At 45.2% G+C, this 23,110-nt stretch overlaps 1 protein-coding gene across 6 annotated transcripts in view; it reads right to left on the minus strand.

The window, feature by feature from the left end:
• Positions 1-23,110, minus strand: part of myo16 (myosin XVI) — a 78,745-nt gene that overhangs the window by 14,936 nt on the left and 40,699 nt on the right. For all 6 annotated transcript variants that reach the window (XR_013452968.1, XR_005714354.2, XM_040200816.2 and 3 more), the window contains 19 exons: positions 22,902-23,052; positions 22,245-22,355; positions 20,456-20,521; positions 19,238-19,365; positions 17,961-18,066; positions 16,637-16,754; positions 15,957-16,104; positions 15,620-15,734; positions 14,136-14,253; positions 13,474-13,545; positions 13,071-13,212; positions 12,260-12,332; positions 9,641-9,793; positions 8,959-9,159; positions 8,222-8,297; positions 7,007-7,203; positions 6,381-6,461; positions 4,852-5,057; positions 260-362 (listed from right to left, as the gene is read on the minus strand). Coding sequence is in view for 4 of the 6 variants with exons in the window: in XM_040200816.2 (XP_040056750.2) it covers positions 260-362; positions 4,852-5,057; positions 6,381-6,461; positions 7,007-7,203; positions 8,222-8,297; positions 8,959-9,159; positions 9,641-9,793; positions 12,260-12,332; positions 13,071-13,212; positions 13,474-13,545; positions 14,136-14,253; positions 15,620-15,734; positions 15,957-16,104; positions 16,637-16,754; positions 17,961-18,066; positions 19,238-19,365; positions 20,456-20,521; positions 22,245-22,355; positions 22,902-23,052 (2,365 nt within the window). In the remaining 2 variants the exon portion in view is untranslated. The remainder of the gene's footprint in view (positions 1-259; positions 363-4,851; positions 5,058-6,380; positions 6,462-7,006; positions 7,204-8,221; positions 8,298-8,958; positions 9,160-9,640; positions 9,794-12,259; positions 12,333-13,070; positions 13,213-13,473; positions 13,546-14,135; positions 14,254-15,619; positions 15,735-15,956; positions 16,105-16,636; positions 16,755-17,960; positions 18,067-19,237; positions 19,366-20,455; positions 20,522-22,244; positions 22,356-22,901; positions 23,053-23,110) is intronic.

Consider the following 23,110-nt stretch of genomic DNA (forward strand, 5'->3'; position numbering starts at 1 on the left):
TGTGAGGCGGGGGCTGATGTGACCTGTAGGGTCACACACTCAGACACAACAGCAGTGTGGCAGACAGGACAGCGAATGGGGGTGTGGGGGTGCTGCTGTGTGTCTGTGAGGAGAATGATGATGAGGTGGGACAGCTGGAGTGAGTTGCAAAAAATTCCATGGGATCTTTCAAACAGAGGGTCAGGGATTAAGTCATTTGGCAAATATTTTGTTATTGCTGGCAGACAGAAAAAGAAGCAAGAGACACACACACACACACCTGCCATCCCTGTAGTTTGGACTGCTGCAGAACTGAGCGACATCTCTCCTCCGGTGACAATTTCTTCTTGTCCCCCAAAGTTGGGACAACAAGGTCTTTATATCTGAAATACAAATAACGAGAAAACACTTTGAAGCTGAAATTAAAAACCGAGACGGGACACGGCGACACCTCCTCTTTTCAGAAACAATGGGTTTAAAGGTCAGTGGGGTCATACGGCAGACCAGCCAAACAGCATCTGCTCCTATTGGTGTTGCCCTAGGCAACTGTTGCTATGAAGGGTCAGCTGGACGGACACAGGGTTTGTTTGTGACGGGGACAGTGGGGCTGAACGGGGGAGTGAGCAGGAGCAATGTTGACACAGAAAAAAATAGATGGAGAAAAAGCAGGCTCTTGAAATGTGGATAGCTGTAGAACTTATATATATTATATTTGAATATTGTGTCCTTACAGTAATGGTGGCTTATGAGGTGAGTGCTAGGACAAGACATAGAAAATATAATGTAAAAAATACATTTCCCCTCCATTTGCAGTTACTTCTACTACGGAGTGCTCCTTCCACCTTTGTGTCAGCAGCAACAAAGGTCACACTGAAAACTCCAGAGAAGAAGTAGGGAGAATGAGGGAAGGGGAAGAAAAGGGAAAAAGAGGAGGAAGAGAAAGAAGGCTCAAGAAGAAGACGCACTTCTTCATCTTCTTTAATTTTTTAGACGAAATATAATTTGACAGACTTATCAGGTGCAGTCCTTTGTTCTTTCCCATCTACATGCTTCCACTGACAACCAGGGTGTGATGTCACACTGCCATGAATTGGTCATTGTGTTAAACAAAGTCGAAGAACAACTCCTCTTGAATAACTACCACAGAAACTATTCACTATGCAGAAATACTCAATTAAACTACAGTAACGGTATAGTATCAAGCACAACAAGTTGCCTCAAATGATTAATCTGAAAAGTATAGTATTCTCAGCAGTACATCTGTAGTGGGTCACGTACAGCCTCGTAATGCAGCTCCATCAGAATTACCCTGAATTCTAACAACACAAATAAAGTTGTGTTAAACTGTAATGAGGGCAACAGAAACCTGATACGAGAGCAACGCAACCGGATGTCACAAGAAAATAAATATATAACAAGCAGTTGGAACCACTTGTTTTGTCAATAGTGACCAAGTAAGTGCACGTGAATGTGGGATGTGTTTCATTTGCACACGTGGGTTCAGTCTGAACTCTCCCTTGTCCTCTCTGTGTGTACGGTAACACCAGTCCTGCAGACGACACACACGGTCCCCCATGGCCCATAAAACCTAAAGGAACTCTGTAAACTCATGACCTCCGCTGTGTGACGATATGAAAACCATCGAGGGTCTACTCTTACAAGACCCCAAGGAGCTTCACGTGGAGTCAAAGAACTGAAATGACCCCTTTGATAAGAGTTTAAAAGGAGACAGGGGGGGTTAACGCGGGTCTCCGACCGACGGGACATCCGATAGCCGGTAGTGAGCATCACAAAAGGAGGAGAAGGCAAAGCAGCTTGAATCTAAACCTCCTCCGTAAAGCCGCCAATTGTTGCAACCTCCCCATTTTCATCCCAGTGTTCGGTCTGAAATGATTGAGGTAACTCAACCTACAAACGTGTGTGTTCATCCACCAGTGGGGGGTAATTATGGCTTGACACTGCCCTCATAGAAATCCTGACCTGTGTGCTTGGAAGCTGCGTTTCTGACCTGCTCTATGAGTCCACTTTTTAAGAGTAAAGATCTTAGGAAGTGGAAGCCTGTGACCTCACATATTGGACACAAAATATATGCCCCCCACAAAACACACAGGGCACCATAAAAGACAAATAAAGGCCACAGTAAAATAGATTTCCTCATAAATCACGCTGGTTACTGGGACAATGGTGTAGTTTGCTTCAGGTGTCCAGTGTGACCTGTGAACGGTGTACCGGCCTCCACGGTTGAAGCGGGCAAGTCTGCATTTGTGTGTAAACATTGGTGCTCTTGTGTTAATAAGAATAGAGCAAGCTCGAGATTAACGGCGGATTTATTGTTCCGTCAGTTTGATTGTCAAGGGCCGCGGCCTGTTTTGAAATAACAGGACAAGACTGCAATAGCGTGTGTGCGCACGCGAGAGAAAAAGGGCGTGGAAAAGAGGAAAGATACAAAAAACGAAAGGACGGAACATTAAAGATAAAAAAAAAAAAAGGAAATGGTGGATCACAAGAGGCAGCTTGTTAGGAAATGATAAGACATGGGAGTGAGAAAGAGCTCTGTGAAGACACCAGTGAAGTCCACCCCCGCTCAGCAGCGGCCCCCCTCGCTCGCCAAGGCTGTGTTCATTCATCGGCCGTGGTGGCGTTGAACTAGATATGAATGGCACTTGGGCTCGACTGACTGGTGTCTTTGTGAGTGGCGGCGACTCCAAACGGCCACGGCATTAATGTATACACAGCAGGACGGGGACGCACGTCAGACGAACGCAGCGCTCCAAAAAGGTCCATTTGTTTGCAGAGAGAACACGCGCTCGCAATGCGCAGCAACCAGGGCTGTTGAGTAAGGCATTAATTAAATAAAGAGAAACACTCAAAAACGCTTTGATTACAATTTTAAATCCCGTTTCTAATCCCGGCAACGTGTTTTACTCCCTTAATTCTTAAAAGCAAAATTGTCTTCTCCATCTAGCTTTGTCTCTGTCGGCCTATTCTTCTGCCTCCGTAACCATTGGCATACTAATTTGCATTGATTGAGATTTGGTCCTGTTCACATCACTAACGTATATACTGCATTACAGAATCGGACAATTCTCAGAGAGGTCACTCGACCAATAGACTGCCCATCATGCCTCTCCAAGTCAAGAGTGTTTTTCTAGACTATTTGGGGAGGAGCTTAACACTATGTCAAGTGGCCCAACAATGGACAACAGTACTTTCAGAGTGCTGGAAGTACAAATGTTTCACCGAGAGGATGAAAGTCTCATTTACGGTCCTTACTTACTCAGTTATCCGATGGACATTTCCATTTTCCCAATTTAATTTGACACTCAGACTGACTCTTCTTCCGACGACTTAAACAGCTCAGAAACCCTTGGTGGGAATCTTTCAATACCATCTACAGTGCTGTCTCTGCACGGCATATCCATCAAAAACACAAAGGAACAGCCAGATGCTTCTAGACAACAGAATATATAGTGGATTCACTTCACCAATTGACATGGTTCTCCAGATTAAATTCCCTGTTCAAGTCTTCTCTTCTGAAGATCTATTGACCTATTTACTTGTTTGACCAGATACTATCAGGTGTCAGACAATAAATACAACACACTTCGTCGTGTGCGTTTTTCTCCTCTTGGTGCAGCTCTTTTTTTAAATCTTACCTTGTCAGTTTCTGTTCTATATTTTGATTAGTCCCTCTGGTAGTACTTCTTTTTTCTTTTCTCTAACTGTTTATCTTGACAGCTATGCACCAAAATACCAAGAAAAGCTCCATGGCTGTAAACTGGTTTCTGATTTTGAGTGCCTTATTTTTCTTTTATTATAAAAATTTGAATTCAGGATGAGGAACGTGAAGAGAAACTCTTATGTTTACAGAATAAAAGTGTGAACCATTAGTCTTTGTTTTACTTGGGTGGTAAACTGATTTATTTAAAGTTAATACAATAATTCTTACATAAAACGCAGATCTGTGTTCATCCATCTTTTAGGAAACTACTACATTGTGTGTTTCAAGGCTTATGTGCGTGTGGAGTGACGTAACAATATCTACAGCAGGGGAGTGGAAACTTTTGGGGAGGTCACGTGACCAGCTTTGCCCTCTCGTATTATCTGGCAGGAATGTTCTTTTTGATCCCTTTCTAATGGGGAAAAAGTGAGACAGCCTGGCAGACAGTCTCATAACGTTTTATGCATTAGAGTGGAATACTTTAAGAAATGGGATTTGTTCCTCCTAGACTTCACAGAGCGAGGTGACAGTGAAAGCAACAGATTCTATTAGGGACATGGGGGGAAATAAGGCTTGAGAGATGGATCTACCACTTCGAAGGCGGAAACGCAGTGAGAGGGATATGAAAAGCAGTGATGGGGAGAAATAATCACAGGCATTCAAGTGTGGGGGCACAGAGACCTGACACACAACTGGCTGGTTAGTGCGTGTGTGTGTGTGTGTATGTGTGTGTGTCAGGCTGACATGGGAAATGTGATCGTGCCAGTCATCAGCGGCAATAGACTCCCATTATTCTCTAAAAAAGCCATTCAAGGTCACGTCGTCCTGCCAACAGCAAGGGTTGCAGTGACATGTAAATGCGAATGTGTCCATCTGCACGTGAACACATGATCCTGTCCAATATCTACCCCTGCTTTGCGGATGTAGAGGAGGAATATGCTTCCAAACTGTATGCTTGCTTTGACCTGCCTGCCCAGTCACTTATGAAGCGATAGAGATCGCCGTGACCTGCTGGGAGGTTGATGTGTCTGTACAATTGAGGAAGCAGAGGAATCCGTCATCTCAGAAGAAGAAGCAACCCTCACAGACGGAGCCCAACGAGAAAAGTTATTTAGTGCACTGTTAATTATGCAACATGCTCTGGGACCGACCTGCTGAGGAAGCCTGGGAAGGACAGGCGGACGGGGTATCCATAACGGATCGTGCGCACCATCTCGAGAACCCCGATGTACTGCAGCTGGGTAGACACATGGGAGCTGTCAAAGCTGTCGGGCTGAGCCCTGGCGTCGGGGCGCACGCACTCCACAAAGTGAGGAGTGCAAGCCTGCAGCTTACTGATCACCTCCGACAGAGAGTTCTGAAAGAAAAAGAGGTGATGCAGTCAAACTGGTCATTTTACAATCATAACAGAATGAGCAATATGTCACGCTTTGATTGACCACAGGGGCTGGGCTCTGCTTTTGATGTGTGATCAAGTTGTGTTTGAGATAAAGCAGGCTGATTTGGGGGGAGAGGAGTGAGTGTTGGGGGGGGGAGGTTGCCTTTGGAGGAAGCAGAAACACAAAGAGCTCTTTTGAAAGGTGTGAGCGAGTTTTTCCTTCAAGCCCTAAACGAACAAACATCCATTGGATACAAGGTCACACACACACACACACACACACACCACAAACTGACGCATGCTGTTAGTTACAAAGATCCGTTAACACCCCACCCCGGGTCTTTGAAGTCACGACCAGCATCTACGTTGCTGTCCTCCCTCCCAGCACGCGCATGTTCACTCACAAAGTTGTGCGCAGGCCCCGCGGTGGTGGTTGTTCATTGTTCATTCATTCATTCACGTGGAGGGCTTCATGCTTGGCCTGGTACAGCATCATTCTTCAGCCCACTCTCTTCCTCCCTGAGGGACTTGTCCACCACAAGCCCACAACTCTGATTGTGCAACACAGTGGCTGCATTCAAGGAAAAAAGGTACCGATTCTCTGAGCCACATTTCAGCCGCTTTGCGTCACCAGCAGACACTGGACCACTTTGCTCTGACTGAATAGTATTGTTGGTTTGTAAAGTTAGGAAATCCATTTCTCATTTTACACAAAACCTCAGGTTTCATTATCAAATCTTTGTATTCATTCAGAATTTGAGCCAGATGCTTGGCTGTACGTCATGTATTGAATTCAGTAAAAAAAAAAAAAAAAAGACAGAAGTGAGATGAACATGCTGGTTTTGGCTTATTGGCCTCAAAACCGTTAATTCAGTTAGTTTATTGAATGTTCCCACAGTGTGCTGCAGTAAATACTACTTCAACAGCACCCTTTTGAAGACTCATTATTCGTTCAAACTTCTTTACTGCTTTGCAGAAGGACTGAGGGACTGTGACCTGCAAAATCCATGCAAGGGACGTGGTAGCTGCACGTTAATCTGTTACAGGCACAGAACATATTCAGACAGCCAAAACCATTCACAACCTGTGGACAACATAGAGTGCAACCACCTGAGGGGCACGCCTTGTCACTGTTGGAGGAAATGAGTGCAGAAGCAAACCCATGCAGAGGACATTCAAACAACACACGTGCTATCCAATTAGGCACCTCGCTTATGGAAAAAAGAGCCAAACGTGTTTTATATTTCAGGGACCTATAGAATAAGACCTGATCTGTGAAAAACTACAATGTGTGTTTCTTACCCTGAGCTGGACGGCCACTGTGATGGGCCCGCAGCGCTCAAGCCTTTGGAGGAAGGAGCTCGAGCCTTTCTTCTTCAAGATCTGGCAAAAGAACAATATAATAGGGAAAAAGAACATCATTTTGAAATCAAATTGTCACAATTCTGTGCAGAATGTTTGATAAGCACACCAATGTACCACTTCTAGGTCAATCCCAAATGATTCGCTTCACAGTGTGACTCACTGTTATTGTCCGCCCAGCATTGTCTTCCATTATTTTATCAGTGGTCTCAATGCTCAAGTCTCATGTAACCGATTAAGGCTGCTCGGACAAGTCAGCAAGAGGAAAAGGGTCCAATGTCAGAATGTTCTCTGGAAGCTATCGGGCACATCGACAGCAGGTGGGACCCCAAGAGATTACACAACCAGGAAGCCTTTGTTTAGTTACACAGGTGCCCTATTACAATATGCCTTCTAATCAAAATAGATCAGAAGTCTGCTTTTGCATGACTGTGTTTGCAAGCTTTTGTGGTTTCTATTCGAAACCAATCCAATTCCCACAGGTTTATATATAGCCTGTTCTGACGTAGCTTGCATTCACATGGCCTTCAACACATGCTCAGTACTCTGTGAAACGTCTACTGTACCTTGGTATAGTCATAGCATCTTTGGGACTGTTGTGGCACAAAGTTGGCAGTGACCAGGGAGGCCGGTGGCCCCCTGTGGAGCAACTGGGCAGCTTTGGGCCCCCTCAACCCGACACGGCCGTGGGCTGCTGGCACCAGAGAACCAGTCTGAGTCAGCTTGGACTGGAAGAGCTGCTGCAGTAACACGCTCTCACTGGCTGCATGGCCCCAATCACATGCAGAGACAGAAGCAGAGGAAGGGGGAAAAGGGGATTGAAAAGAAGCAACAGCATTGGTGGAAACGAGGGGGTGGAGGGCAGTAGGGCAAGGTGGAACAAACAAAAGAGAAAAGACCGATAGAACGAAGGAAAGAAAGCAGGGAGGAACGGCAGGGATGATGTAAACAAGGGAGGACAGGAGCCTCGGATGAGAAGTGGGGAGGAGGTTCAAAGTTAGGCACCACGTAAACAATAGGTCAGGCAACAAGAGCGGTTGGACAAACACGTGGAGCGTTCCACAATGACAATGAGCCCATTCAGCGGACCAAACGACGTGCGTGTGAACGTGGGCGTGTGGCTCTCTTCTGAAAGGCTGTCAGAGTCAAAGAGGAAAGGATGACGGGAGGTGGGCGTACCAAGCAAAGAAAAACAAACACGAGGTCTGGACTCAGTTAAGGGTTTAACTACACTCAGCTCCAAGGGGGCAATTGTCTTTCCATTTAAAGCAATCATTGCCACCACCTGAATATGGACTTGCGTAGATCCCTTTCCTCCATTAGCTCAAGGCTTAAACTCCAAGCCGGGAGGTGAGGACATCCGTTAGAGGAAACCACGTAGTACGTATGTTAATGTGTGCAGCTGAATGGCGACGACGCATCGTCTCGGTCAGACAACAGCCAAGTGTGAGTGAAGGGCGAGCCTTTAGTAGATTAGCCTCATCATGGAAATTACAGCAATTAGGCTGCTGGATGCGTGGCCGGCCTGGCAGTCACACAACGGCGCCCTCTGTCCCCGCTAACCACAACACCCCACATCTGGCATCTTCTATGGACAATATACACGCGCGCGGTGCTGTCCGCCACATATGGGATGAAACGCGCATTAAACAAAAACAACCACACTGGGACAAAGAGTGGCTGTGTGTGCTGCGCTGGTTTATACAAAAGTGCATCTTTGTGATCGGGTTTGCTCTGACGCCACAATGTGGTCACACGTGTTGTATGTGTTGGGTACTTACACTTCATCATGAACAGGATGTTCTGAGGGAGAGAGTCCTTGTTTCTAGCGAGGGATCCTGTGAGATCATAGCATATCTGGGAAAAATAAATAAAAAAAACACACATGGATATTCGGTGTATTAAATCTTAAATAGTTTTGCATAGAGATCCAGCCTCTACTTAAGGTGTCCTCGCTCGGCCGAACAGCATTTTCAAACTCACAACCGCCTCTGTGGTTTCCCCCGCAGAAGTTTATCGTTATAAAACGTACCACAGCAACTATAGCTGCATAAAAACATTATGTATATTTGCAAAAGAAAACCTACATGTTCCAGTATTTGTGGAAACCTTTTATTTCTTGTATGGCCAAATCCCACCTAGTGGTGTACATTGCATGAATAAATGAATAATAATAAATAAATAAATAAAGTTTGCATAATGCCTTACAATTTGGTTCCTGTTTCCTATAGGAAAATGTCATTGTTATAGCATTCGTGAATCAGTAATGTATTGTTTTCTCTATAGTTATTAGTTTAAAGATAATGGTTTTAGTGTTGGTAATTTCTCCTGCGTAGCAACTGCTGGTTTGTTCGTGAGAACAGTAAGAGGGTGAATTATAGTTCGATCAAGTTGTAAGGTTCATGATTTATGTCGTGTCTTTAGAGGTCTATTGTAATGAGTCGTGATAGATTTCATGCTATAACAGTCGCTGGCTTCCGATAGATGGGATGAAGACCTTCCTGTAATGCAGACAGACCTGTCCGGCATAGTGGCTGACGGTGAATGCCGGGGCCTGGTCTTTGGGCGGCGGGTTTCCGTTGCCGTCCTTGGTTGTGAGAGAGAGACCGTGGGTCGGATTGGAGTCCAGCTGGGTGGAAAGCCTCTTGTACAGGGTCTGCTCTGCCGGCCGCAGGCTCTGGCTCTCCTCGTCCAACACGCACAGCAGTCCCTGAGGCTTCTGGGGGAGGAACGAACATAAAGCTATAGTTATTTATGTCGGTCGTTACAACGAACTCTTGATGAGAGCAATCTATTTCCGTCATGGCACTTATTGATCCCTACAGGGTGCAGCTATCCATGTGATTTGAAATAACTTTTTGGGGGGTAAATTATTAATAGAGGTAAAAGGGTATCATGCAATATGGGTTGCAATTATGTTGTAAACATCCTAACCGCTGACCCACTCAGTCTGATCAGTAATGATCCAGGCAGAGATTTATTTTTGATCAATATATACACCTTTAAATAAAATATTGAAATATATAATTAATAAACAGCTGTTAGCAGAAACAGTTTCCAACTTTTAAAAAGTGTTATTTTTATTAGTGTGATTTAAAAGCTTTTGTCAAAGCTCTGGCTGGGCTTGCAACGTTGAATTACATCACGGGACACCAAACTGGACCGAACTGTTCTAAACAAGCAGCGGACATGAGGCCTACCTGAAGAAAGAAGTCCAGAACGGTTGTCTGGTTGCCGGGGGAGCGAGGGGTCTCCATGGCAATGCCCTCCTGCAGACACTCAGACTGCTCCTGCTGGAATAGCACCTCAGAGACGTACTGCCTCAGCCGCTCGTTGGTCATGTTCATGCACAGCTGGAATGCACACAAAGAAAACAACAACCTATGAACTCACACTTTGATGCACATTGAACGAAATTCCCTTTTAGAGGCACTAAACGTTTTAGTGGGGAAAAAAATACATGCACAAATACAACCTGGAACGTAACCTGCTGTGGCACCAACAGGGGAGTCAATGGGGCATAAATGAACTGACAACACGCATCAGCACACCAGACCCCAGAGCTCTTTAGAGGTACACCATGTGCGTGGTATACATAGTAATAGATGTTCCAGCTGGGACACATAAACTCTTCCTAACCCAGCAGTCAACCAATCACAGCACAGGAGTCAATTAGATGATGGTTTTGCTGGCGCGTGTAGCACTGGGGGGACTCAAGTGAGACTTGTGACATTGATGTAATGAGAAGACAGACAGAATATGAAGTGGAACAACACAGGATAGTTGGCAGCAGCAGGCCTGTCTGAACTTCTCCTGAACCCAAATGTGTCACAAAGCGGAACACGAAAAAAACTGTGTTCTTGTCTCGGAATTAACTTGCCATTCTTGTACTTAAGTGGGTCCCTGTCCTCATTTTGATCCCAAAATCTGATGCATATTTTCTTTGTCATCCAACGTCGTGCCACCTGACTCAAAAACAAATGCCAGACCAATGCTGTCTGAAGCATGAATGTGGTCTCTCAGGTAATCATGGCGAGCTCACCGAGGGAGTGAATATTTTAATAATCATGTTGTTTTCTGTGCCCCCAGAAAAGCAGTTGCATCTACTTCTTCATCCATTCACTAAAAAAAAAAATGTATGTTTGGGGGGAAAAGTGCAAAAATATATAAACATGCTTTAGTTTTTCTCTGCGCGATCGAATCGGAACAATCACAACTTGACCCACATTCGCTGATTGAGCCGTGCTGATCTAGAGGCGCGTCTACTCTTAGTCTTCAAGCTAGTCTAGTACATTAAAGGCTTAGTCCCAGCAGGTGGTTGATTGAGTTAGCTCATTAGCAAAGTGCTGAGCAGGTACAACAGACCCCTGACAAACACAGCTCTAATTAACAAGCCGTAATGACCCTGATCATGCGGCGCATGTGGAGCCTGCCCGCGTACGAGTGCGCGTGTGTACAAACATGTCAGAGTGCGAGTGCTCGTTTGTGAGGGATCATCGAGTGGGTAACGTGTGATTGGAAGAGGCGAATAATGTCTCAGCATTTATTAATGTAGAAGATGTCTGGGAGAAAGAGGCAGCCAGCGAGGGCCGTCCCTTTGTTTCGTTGCGTTTTATTAACCACCTCCCCTCCTCTTCGATTCTGGCACATGCCAGACCCGAAGGGGAAAGGTTGCACAATCCCTCGCCTCCACTTAGATTAGAGAATATCCAGGGGACGGACAAGACGCTGACATCTTACTGCCAAACACACAAACGGAAATCAAAGACAAACACACACTGGTCTTAATAAAGGCGGGGAGGAGATTGGACGATCCTGAGGGAGGGAACGTAAGCTCTAAGTAGAAGGAATAAGCACTTAGCCTCTTGCGAACTATGAATTACACTCTAAAACACCACAGCGTGTGCGCGGGTGCGATGATGCACACACTTGTGTGCTGGTCTTAGAGTGGTCAAGTCTATTAACAGTGAATGCTTGATCAGCACATGACAGATTTACAGCCCAGGACAGGTGAGCTGCGTACGTACTACATGCCATGCCGTGTAATACCAGACCCAGACATGATGAGAACCGGGTAGACATCATTTATCAGCCATTTATGTAAAGTAAAAGAACGGACAGAGGGGGAAATAACCTCTCTAAGAGACTGGTGATTATCAAACATAACTGGAAAATTTGCTTACTATATTGACAATTCTTTACTTTTTTTGTGAAGTGAACAATGTTGCCATTTGAAACAAACGTTAACATTTCCTGTAGAAAAGAGCCATCTTTTTTTGGAACAAGATTTGATTCTGAAAAAGAATCAATAATGATTTGTATCGTGACACCGAAAATACACTTAATCATGAAGGTAAAAATAAGATTCAGACACACAAACACACACACGCAGGTTTGTAGCAGCCCATCAATCTAACATCTCACACACAGAGGAGCATTTGTTTCGGCCCTTCAGGTCGCTTAAGGACAGCTGGAATCAGGCCAACGTTAGCCACCGTTAGCCACAGACCTCATCTCATTCATTACAATTAGAGAATAAAATGTGTGGGTTAAAATAGATAAAGTCAAATATGATCAGCCAAATATCTTCACAATTTGATTAAGATCCGTTTAAAACTACAAAAACCAAACACTGCATAAAGACATTTTCAGCTGAGGGCAGCCTTCCAAGCCAATGATGTTAATCAGGGAATGTCATGAATGCTTTTGTTAATCAGGGAATTTCATGAATGCATTTGGCTTGATTAGGAAAACAAATGTGTCGGCTTGAGAGTTGACAGGGTCACAACATTGATGCACACAACTAGGCATAGTCCAACCTGCTCATATCCGTTCCTCTGAACTTCTTCAAACCCAAATATGTCCAAGATCCCGATTTCCATAGCGGGGTCACTAGAAGAAAGGGTCAGATAGAGAGCAAAGGTATGACATTATCACATTAACTCCAGGATCAATGTGATGACTGGTTTGCTTGCTTGTGTCATCCTGATGAGTTATCATGTTTGTGCGCGTGCAACAACACATCTGAAGAGGGTGAGCCAGTAGTTAGTAGCGTTGGCAAATCAACTATGTGGTGTGGTTTGTGTGTAGACAACGCATAGCAGACACATTCCGAGAGATGGAGCGACGGTTATCTGATTTGTGATAAAACCTCATAACATCAACACCACCAAGGATCCATCAACCTCCATCTAAAAGTGTTTGTGCGTGTTTATGTTGTTGTGTGCAAGACCTTCAGAGAAACCTTGGGCGTGTCCTCTACCTTGTTGTTCTGCATTTATCATTCGAGTGTACATGCCAATCCTGAATGTTATGTAAACTGTTATGCAAACTATTACAAACCTTCACTACAGAACTATTTGCCTGTCACAATATTAGTGTTGTCACTCCAGAAGCCCGGAGGGAGAGACGCCTCGCATGTGATGACTAATACATCAGGGAAGTTTGTTATCAACGACCTGGCCTCTCAAAAATATATTTTTTTGAAGGAGTAAACAACATGTGATAAATAAAGACACACACACACACACACACACACACACACACACACACACACACACACACACACACACACACACACACACACACACACACACACACACACACACACACACACACACACAGATATACCCGATGCCGTCATCTTGTCCATGTAGGTAGTCATTGATACTGTTGACCAGATAGCTGAAGAGGCGTCCATAGATCGCCTTTGCCAGCTGGTCTCTGTGCTGCTCCGACATCTCCTCTGTGTGGCCTCTAGTTATTACGTCACCTGAAACAAAAGGGACATGGCAACAATGATTAAGTTGATAGCACAGAAAACAATATCCGTAAAGTTAATTTGCTCAGTTTAGGTGCCAACACTTAAAGAAATGGTTTTGTTTTGACATATGCCTTGTTGAAAAGTGCAACTTGGTAAGAGATCCGTTAATTACTTGGAACAGTCTGAGGTTAATCCAGTGATAAGTAATGGACTAATTCTGCTTATGCACGTGGACTAGGGAGGTGAAGGTGGAGGCTGGTGAGCGGATACCTTTGAAGTACTGAACGTCAGAGGTGAGGGCGGTACTTAAGTCGTGGGAGCACACCTGCAACAAGCCGGCAACTGTGCAGAGAACAAAAGCGCAGAGAGAAGAACTGAGTGACTGTATGAAAATCAAAATAGCATTAAGCATTGAGAATTAGGATGTCAGAAAGGTAGCGCTGATGACATCCACGGAACAAATGCGCACAACCAGCTGAGGCCCAATTCAGATGACTCTGAGCTAATCGATCAGCAGAGCTGGCAGCAATGAGTCATCAGTGGATTGCCGAGCAGAACCCATAAACAAGCAGAAACAGGTGACAACAACCCAGAATACATCTGCTGACATCACCATTATATCACATCTCCTTGACAACAACTGGCTCTTTCCCGTTCAGACGCTGATGTTGTTTTGTTTACCATCACATGGAGGTCAGCGGTTGCGTAATTACAGAGATAGTAAGAAAAGAAAGCTGAGACACCAATAGAGGCTTTAGAAGCGTTAAAGCGGAGGCCGTCTCCTCGCCGTGGTTACACTCTGGCAGAAAGTGCAGCTCACTAAACAGGTGGCAAACTGCCGAGCAGAACTCAAGGAGGCAGAGAAAGGTAAACACAGAGGGGGTGAGATGCACCCCCGCTGTGAACCCGGTCATGTGACGGAGGGCACTAACCTCTCTCCAGCAACTGGAGGTCAGAAGGGAAGGCTGTATTGGCATCCGGCAGTGCAGTGAAACGTAGGTCCCCAATGTGGAGCACAGCCGATAGCAGCATAAACACAGAGTCAATCTCCTAGCAGAGAGAGAGGGGAAATAGTGGGAAACAAATAGGAACTGGACATTTTGAAATAGTGATCAAAAACATCATTTTCACCGTTTTCGACCGTGAATTCCAACATGCACGACACAATCAGGACATTTATCTTAAAGTACACAAACTCCACGAAAGAAAGAAATAAACCCAAATCCAATGCTTTTTAAAGACAGATCAACCCTCCTCCCTTCATTCACACATTTATTTTGCTGCGTCCGACTCTTCCTTCCTCTTTGCCCTTGGGTAGAGGACGCTTAATGGAATACCCTATTACCCACTGCTCTGAATTTCTGAGAGGGGGACGCTCCAGTTTGAGGGCGTGTGCTTGCATGTGTGTGTGTGTGTGTGTGTGTGTGTGTGTGTGTGTGTGTGTGTGTGTGGTTCGCTGCGTCTCCTTGTGCACTCTCTCAAGGCGGGATATTGGAGCTGATATGTGGGAGATAAACACGAGCATTAGTCTCCGTCTGACACTCTATACACAGACAGACTCCCCCTACTTAGGAAGGGGGAAGGAAGGGAACAAGGACACAAGGGAGAAAAAAGGAGCGTTAATGGCGATTGACCTGTGTGTCTGGACTAGGAGTCTCCCTCTGATTAGACTAGACAAAGACCAATAGGTGGTCTATCGCTTCCACTCTTAGTCCCTGCCCCTCCCCTCTTCTCCAGTGGACACTAGTGGTTTCTAATATAAGCCTGTCTCTCGCACTACCTAACCCCCCCCCCCCCCCCCCGTCCTCCCATGTATTGACTGCTGCTGGATTAAAAGGTGAGCTGGTGGTCACTCACCGCTGACAGATGCTGACTGGGAGCCTAAGAATAGGACCTGATAACGGCCTGGCAGCACAGCTGGTGGTGCACAGGACGGCCCGTCCCACACACTACATGCACTCAGCAGGCATGAATCAATGTCTTGATAGATGATAGAAAATGGGGGATCAAAGAGATCAAAGTATCGAGGCAGGGTATGTCATCGGGAACAGATGACCGTCATTTCAAATACGTCTCGTGCCTGAAGTGGGAGGACACACTGTTGTGTCCTTTGCATCACTCATTTTCCCGCAGCGGTCAATTGAAAATGAAAACCATTGACCGTGATGTTATCTACCAGGTGCTACCGGTATGGCGTGTGTTTTGGTAGAATGGGTCAGTAGTTCTTTCGTCTGTGAGGTGAGACACTTTGGAAGAGCCAGCGCCTGAACGCCAACTTACAGACTGTGTGAAGGAAAAACCTGTTGTGAAACGGCATTGATGACCTCATATGTGGCTACTTCAGGGTCCGTTAGGTCAACACTTTTAATGATCCCCGCTGTCAATACCAGAAGCCATGCGCAGTGCTAATCGATACCTGTTTGTTAAAGCCCAGGGCTCGCAGGGCCTGTTTCACTGCTGCGAGGCGTTCTCTGCTGTGGGCAGACGCTGTCGCCATGGGAGGGTTCTGTCCAAGTCCTCCACTCAGGTACCTGGAGTAAGGACAGAAACATTGGACCAATAGTTCAACAATAGTTCATAAACCACAGAAACAAAATGATCATAAAGGACATAGTGTGGCATTGGTTCATGTTAACATGTGGGCCTAAATCCCCCAAAATGATGAGGCAAGAACCTCCCAGGTCAGAGCAAATCAGTTCAGTTCACATTTTGATAGTGGATATAATATACATATGCAGCTGACAGACACTAACCTATGAGCCAGGACATTGTTGAAGTAAAGTGCGCTGTTCTCCTCAGGCGAAAGGCCTTCAGCCATCAAATAAAAGATGTTGAAGCCGTGTTGGTGAGGAGGCAGGTGGACCAGGCGAGACTTCTCCAGCATGTGGGTGTTCACACGGGCTTTAAACATCAGATTTGTTTAATACTTAGTAGTAGAACTGAACATCCAACGAGGGCTCATTGACCAAATGAACTTGGGTAAGAGACGGTAAACAGGACTTTAAATAACGGAGCACAAAGAAGTGCTCTGAGGACAGACTAATGGGCGTTTGCTGCCCCCTGCTGGTGTCATCGCAAAGTAGTCTGTGCCACAGATGTGAAACTAGTTTGGTTTATGTCCATCAACTATTTGTTTGTCACAATATTAGTCACTCCAGAAGCCCTGAGGAAGGGACGCTCATGTGATGACTAATACATCACTGTAAAGTAATGATCCAGACTTTTAAAACAACAGCTTTTTTCGGCCTTCATTTAACAGATATTTGATCTAATTAAATTATTATGAATTAAAATGTGTGGAATCATAAAATGAAATGCGTTAAATTAAACCAGAATAAAGACATTTTGAAGATGACACTTATAAGCATCATCCTTCTCTAGTGAGTATTCTAAGTATAGAAAATTATTTTCCATTGAAGGGAGAGCATGTTACCTCTGAGCAGGGTTTTCCTCTTGTCACAGTATTGGATGGTCAACAACTTGATAAAGCGGCTGGAGTTGTTGTTCTTCAGAGTCTTTGCATGACCGAAGGCCTCCAGAATGCAGTTAACCTGCATTTTATTTTTTTAAACCAGAGGAAATATTAACAGTGAGTTTGAATATCCTCATTGCACAGTGTTTATGCCCTTTTTTTCTCCCCAAATAATGATATTATATCTAGTGTGAAAATAAAAGGTCCATTTCCACCACTAGATGTCAATATGCACCCGGTAAATGGGAGCCTGGTGTTTTGTGTGTCCTAGGATGATCAGACAGAGCTGACCCAGATATATCAACTGTAAAACGATGACTTCATCACAAACACACACTTGTACTCCCAGCTACACACTGCTTTGTTAGTGCAGAGCAGTGAATCATGTGTTAGACACCACGAACACGTCGCACCTCCGTCTACACATCGGGGAATACACGAGGAGGCAATGATGCAAGTGCTTCGTTTCTTGTTGACATACAGGACTACAGAGGACACAGAACTCTCACCTCAAATGCCTTGCAAACAATATTATAATGTGTCAGAATGGTTATTTATTGTAGCCTCTCTTGATTCACTGGAAAACCGACCATGTAGCGGATACGTCTATTTGACATTCAATTGTACTCTACCAAAAAAAAAAATCAATACACCTTCATTAGGCTGTAAAGTTCAAGACAAATGGACGACCTCTAAGAAAACCGCAAAATGATTCTAGTGATTTGATGGCTGCAAATGGGTTTTTTCTTGGGAACAGTAAAGATCATCTTAATGGCAATCTTCATCACGCAATCAAACACAATGTCTGGATGCGGTCTTTGACGATAGAACAGCTAACAGGCAATGAAGAAAAGACGACCAGCAAAGCCCCGCCCCCCTCCCCCCCGCTGTGTCTCCACTAATCCCTCCGTCTATTCTCTCCTCCAGCACGGCCACGAGGAGAACAGCGGGAGATATTTACAGCGCTACGACAAGAGATGACACATGAGAGGGAACAATAAACAAAGAAACATAAATAAATAATACGCACAGAAAACATGAACGTCGTGAGCTTCTCGATGAGGACCGATTTTGCGGAGCATTGAATTTGAGATGAAAAAGATGTCTACCATAAAAACTGTTGATCTAGTCGTACTGCAAATCCAACGCAAAGACACAAGAGCAACAAAAGGATTCAAGACTCATGCTCAGAGCTGTGCGTTACATCACGTATTCCAAAACCATTTAAGCCCACAAGGCACCCGGTGACTGTTTGAAGTGGTAGTTGTATCAGGACCAGACTTACATGCTTCATTCTGGGCTCCAGCGTAAAGCCTTTGGGGCTGGAGCGGGCTGCCAGGTGTCTCACGATGTGCTTACAGGCCTCCGTTTTCCCAGAACCACTTTCACCACTGGAGAGACAGAAGAAAGGCTGATTCAACGACCTTAAATGATGCTCGTTATTTGTCACGTCTTTTTTAAAGCAATAGAACATTGCTTGTTCCTCGGGTTCATACTGAACATTTAGTGATATTTCCTTATGCGCTTCCAAAATAAGTGACAGGGTACAAATTCCCCATGTACACTTTGCATGTTGATTTAATATTTCAATCTTTATATTGCAATACCTGCAAAACATCTGGACAACGGGTTAGAAAAACTAATGAAATAAAGTTATTAGCTGCCATTCATTTGACAATGAAAAACACATCAATCATGGCTGTGCGTTACCATTCTCTGGGTGCATTTCCAAAGAACAGATGCAATTAATCATCAGGGTGTTTCCCCACATCTGTTCCCCGTTATATGTCTCCACCTACCATACATCACCCCCCCGAGGAACCTCCACCCATCACAATCTATTCCTTCGGTCTGACTCAACTGACGTTGCTCCGCTGGTCCTCAATTTCAACATGGCGTTGCAGCCACAACTTATCCGGCGGTGGGCGTCCATAAGGTACCTCAGCAGTTCACGCTCTGCCACCCAGCGACATGCACAGAGCGCCATGGTAGCAGCAAGCAGATGGCTTCAGAAGGTCAGCAGCCCGCACTAATGAACGCAGTGCGTTCTTGTGTGTTACTCGATTTCCTACTTGCAGCCCTGCTGAGAGCAAAGTCCAGAGGCCTTTCCACTGTCTTTTCATTTAGCACTTTTTATTTAATTTCAAGGGCATTTTGTTAGAGCACTGGCCTCGGGGGGATAATGGCCTGTAAATGTGTAGGTGTGTGTGTCTATGTCAGGAAATAAAGAGCACAAGACAACAGAAAGGATGATTAAAGCGTAGCAGGGAAACTAAACGAAAGGAGTGTGCACATGACGGCGCATTGTGCAATGACCCAGCATGTGTGTCTTTGTGCGAGTGAGATGGACAGCCTGTGGCCAGGGCACATTAACTCTCCGCCGGATTGGTTACAACTCAGCAGGAATGTCACTGCAGAGCCAGAGCGGGATTTAATTGCTATCCAGGTGCTGCCTCCGTTCAACCAGGTGGCCGGCCCAACGTCACTATAATTTGAGCAATTATTTGACCCAGTTGAGATTTTTGTTTGACAATCCAGAGGCAGAGACTTCAGTGTGTGTACCTCAAAATGAAACACTGCGGGCGTCCTTCCTGCAGCATCATGTGGTAGGCCCGCTCTGCTGAGGAGAAGATGTGAGGAGGCAGAGAGGAGCACAGACGACCCGTGGAGCTCAGGTACAACTGACTCACCTGTGAGAGGAAGAAAAGGTAGAGAGTCCGCAAACAATCTGACAACAACCTCGTGTAACAGGGACACATGTGAGAGCTCAGCAACACAGAGGATGATGCGTTTGCTGAACATAACCTCTCCAAGCCTGGAGTTTGGAAGGAAGACCGCGGATGCTGTACAGTTCTGCTTTTCTTACTCTTAAGGAGGTTCTTATCTGCATAGTATTGTTTCTCAGTTAGGTTTTACCACCTGAATTGTCCAATGTAACCATTAAGAGAACTATGCACCACGCAGTCTTCCTGGAAAACCCCCAGAAGATGTGTACCAGTACTAGGAGGATGGGCTTTGGACCACCAGACCAGCGTTGGAGGAGGGGAGAAGGGGGGGGCAGATGGCCAGCAGAACACACATGTTGTAACATATGTCCATCACACTCTGGCTCCTCCCTGCTCGTCCACACATCCTCTCAGTCGAGTGTGGACGCCTGGAGAGAGTCCAGACGAAAGCAGGAATGGGACAGCCAGAGGGGGGGGGGGGGGCTTGCCTTCATTCTGTCAGGCCAGGAAAGAGGTGTGTCCTCCTCCATCCGACCCCCCCTGGGTCCACATGGGCAAGCACGAAGCTGCCGTTTAATTTTGCCATTTCAAAATGAGCCAACCACTGCTATAAATAAAGGTGACATCACAACATTAAAAACAATATGATGTTTAATGATGTCTTTTACTGACTGTCTCTTTGAGCTGTTGTAGAAGCCTAATAAATTCTGTCTTTGTTTGTGTGCGTGTGAGCTTTTGTGTCCGTAAGCTAAATTGGATACTTCCCTCCCCATGCGGATGCAGTCAGGCTTGTGCTGCGTATCACTGACAGGAAGACTGCATTATTTATCAACTACAAGGTCCATTTCATCTGTTCATGTCCTGCTTATTATACAGCATTATTATACGCTCTACATTATGCTTTTGTATTCAAAATATATATCCTAATAAAAATAGAGCCACATGTTTCAAGCTGAGATCGCGGAACACAGACCTGCATATTAAGCATTAAGAGAAAGATCGGCATGTAATTTAAGACTTTCTGAAATCGAGTTCATTTGAAACAGCTGCTTACCAAAGTGGAGTAGATGGGCAGCTCTTTGTTGGGATTGACCAGCAGGAGGATGTGTCCAATGTAAGTCTACGAAAGAGAACAAAGAAAACACACCTGACTCACTTTAATAAATCTGAGGCATTTCTTTTTGGTGTTTTTTTTTAGTTTTTTTTTTTAAGCTGACTGTTTTGACATGCAAACAGACTGAAGCTGGTTTACAATTATCGTCGGACTGCCCGGTTTTCTTTTCAATCTTAATCTTTCAATCTTTTAAATTTCAGCGACAGGCCATAGAAAGGTAAAGAAGTGACCTCCGACAATAACCTCAACATTAACCTCCAACAGAGAACCTGCTCTCCCACACAAACCCGGAGGTCACTTAGACCCTTTTCATTAGCCCTCCGTTTCTCTCAGAGCCCCAGACGGCGTTTGAAAGGCAATACTCTTCCCCCGGGAGACGGCAGACATCGTGTTGCGGGTTGCTCCGTCCTCAGGCTCCAACTCGAGGTCAACGACTTGAACATATCACAAATTCACACCGCACGGCTAGCTTTTTTTTTTTTTTGAGAGAATGAAACTTCAACACTAACTGGGTAAACCTTGACATGGAGATCACAAGTTTAGACAACAGTGTCATATCCTCCCCCTGGTTCCTTGCCGCTCCCCTCAGGGGTTTGGCAGTGCACTTGTCCTTCTACATTGGCAGCAGAACACTCCTCTGAGCCCCCTGCTGGGAACATATGGAGAATTCACCGAACTTTGTCCTCTCACCTCTTTCTGTCCTTCATCAAATCTCTGCTTTCTTCACCACTTTTTTTGAAATGCCTTCCCCTCGAGTGTATACGGTCATATCTCAAGCATAAAAAGAAGGTGCAGGAGGGCAGAAATACAGCAAATGTATTGATTTAGCACCCATAAAGGAGGAGTTTTACACAATCAGATCTGAAATGCTCCTACGGCCCGATGATCGCTTCACTTTTCTTCTGCCAAATTGGACTGCACCTCTAGTGCTCATTATACGGAATTCTTCTCATTTCTTTCCTTCATCCGACACTCTGCTTCCGCTTATTGTCTTCCTCTTATCTGCTGCCCCCCGCTGTGGGTAACCGCGCTGTCTGTCGCCCATCTGGGTTTCTATAATAACAGACTATTACTGCTTCTTCACAGAGAAGAGCAGCTCCACATTGATCTGGATCCAGTCTTCATAGCGCTCAGTCGCCATGGAGAAGAATGAGCCAGAACACAGTTTTAAAGGAAGGGAGAAAATGACAGGACAACAAAAGGGGACCAATTGTTGGAGATTAAGGCACTTTACCCCGGAATGATAGCTATAGATTCATCTTCCAATCGATTGGATGGTGACATTTTTCAATTGTCACCAGTGTACGTATGTGGGCCTTTGCGGGTGTGTGTGTGTTTATGAATTGGTTGCCCCTGTAAGTCAGCAGGCCAAATAAAGAGAGGGGAGGGAACTCAACCAGGGATTTATGACTAAAAAGCAACATTGCTTTTTAGTCATAAATCACCGCTGCGTTCAGGAGAGAAGGTACAGTATTTGTATTGCACGGTTTTTACTTCACAGAGTGCAGGGAAACCTGCAGCAGTGCTCATGGGTATAAAGATGGTGTCATGTGATCCAAACATCACAGTCTGAAATTGTAAACAACAACAACACTCCACTACAAATTAACCAATGCAGCAGCCCAGTTATGCCTTAAAGAGTTTGCATGCGTTTGTATTTGTCCTGTGCGCTCCGTGTCTCTATGCCTCCTGGTTCAGTGGCTCGATGACAAGTGTTGATTTTTCTTACGTAGATTTGGTCGTTTCCAAAGCGCTTCTGCATCTCGTAGAGCAGGCTGCTGTCGGTCAGCTCACTGAGGGACGACAGGTCGTCATTGGGAGCGGGAGGCATCAGCTTGACCTGAGGAAAGAACAACAGCCAAGTCAAATTCCTTGCATGTCTGACATATTATGGCAATAAACGTTTCCTGATCCTGAACAGGCTAAGTTGGAGTAGTTCAGTAGTTGGACAGTGGTCTTCAGTTAATGCCGCTGACGCTGAAAGAAAACACTTTATTACACTTGTATGTCCAACACACCTGGCAAATAAATGTTTCGGATTGAGAATATCTGCAATGCTCTCGGGTCTTAAATGCATACTACTAATGACATACTTATTAACTAGTACAGACTCGATTACTTCCTAATCATCGTTGCTAAATTAAATGAGTCAGATTCCCACCTCGGTCTGTCATAAAATCACATGCTCAAAATGAAAAGTGACAGTAAAAGCATTAATTGAAATGCTGAGCCTGAAATATAAAGAAATGATTGATGTAATGTCCGCCGTTGCGTTTTCTTCATCATGAAAACGGGACAGAGTAACGCATTCATCATATGAAGTTTCTCCACGTCCTTACTGCCTTATTGTGTTTTATGGTACGTGAGCTGTAGGAGGAGAAGGTACCTGCTCCAGTTTGCTGGCTCCAGAGCTCGAGGGTCCGTCCAGGCCGTTGTCCTGAGAGGGCTGTCGGCTCAGCGCTCCGCTGGCCTCTCTGAACATGGCACAGCGCTCCAGCAGACAGTCCCGCTTAGAGAGAGAGAGACCCAGAGGGTTCCTGTGCGATACAATGAGAAAAGACAATGAGTAAATAAACAGGAAGTATACTTAATACT

The sequence above is a fragment of the Gasterosteus aculeatus genome, chromosome 16, assembly GCF_964276395.1.
Source record: "Gasterosteus aculeatus chromosome 16, fGasAcu3.hap1.1, whole genome shotgun sequence".
Classification (NCBI taxonomy): domain Eukaryota; kingdom Metazoa; phylum Chordata; class Actinopteri; order Perciformes; family Gasterosteidae; genus Gasterosteus; species Gasterosteus aculeatus.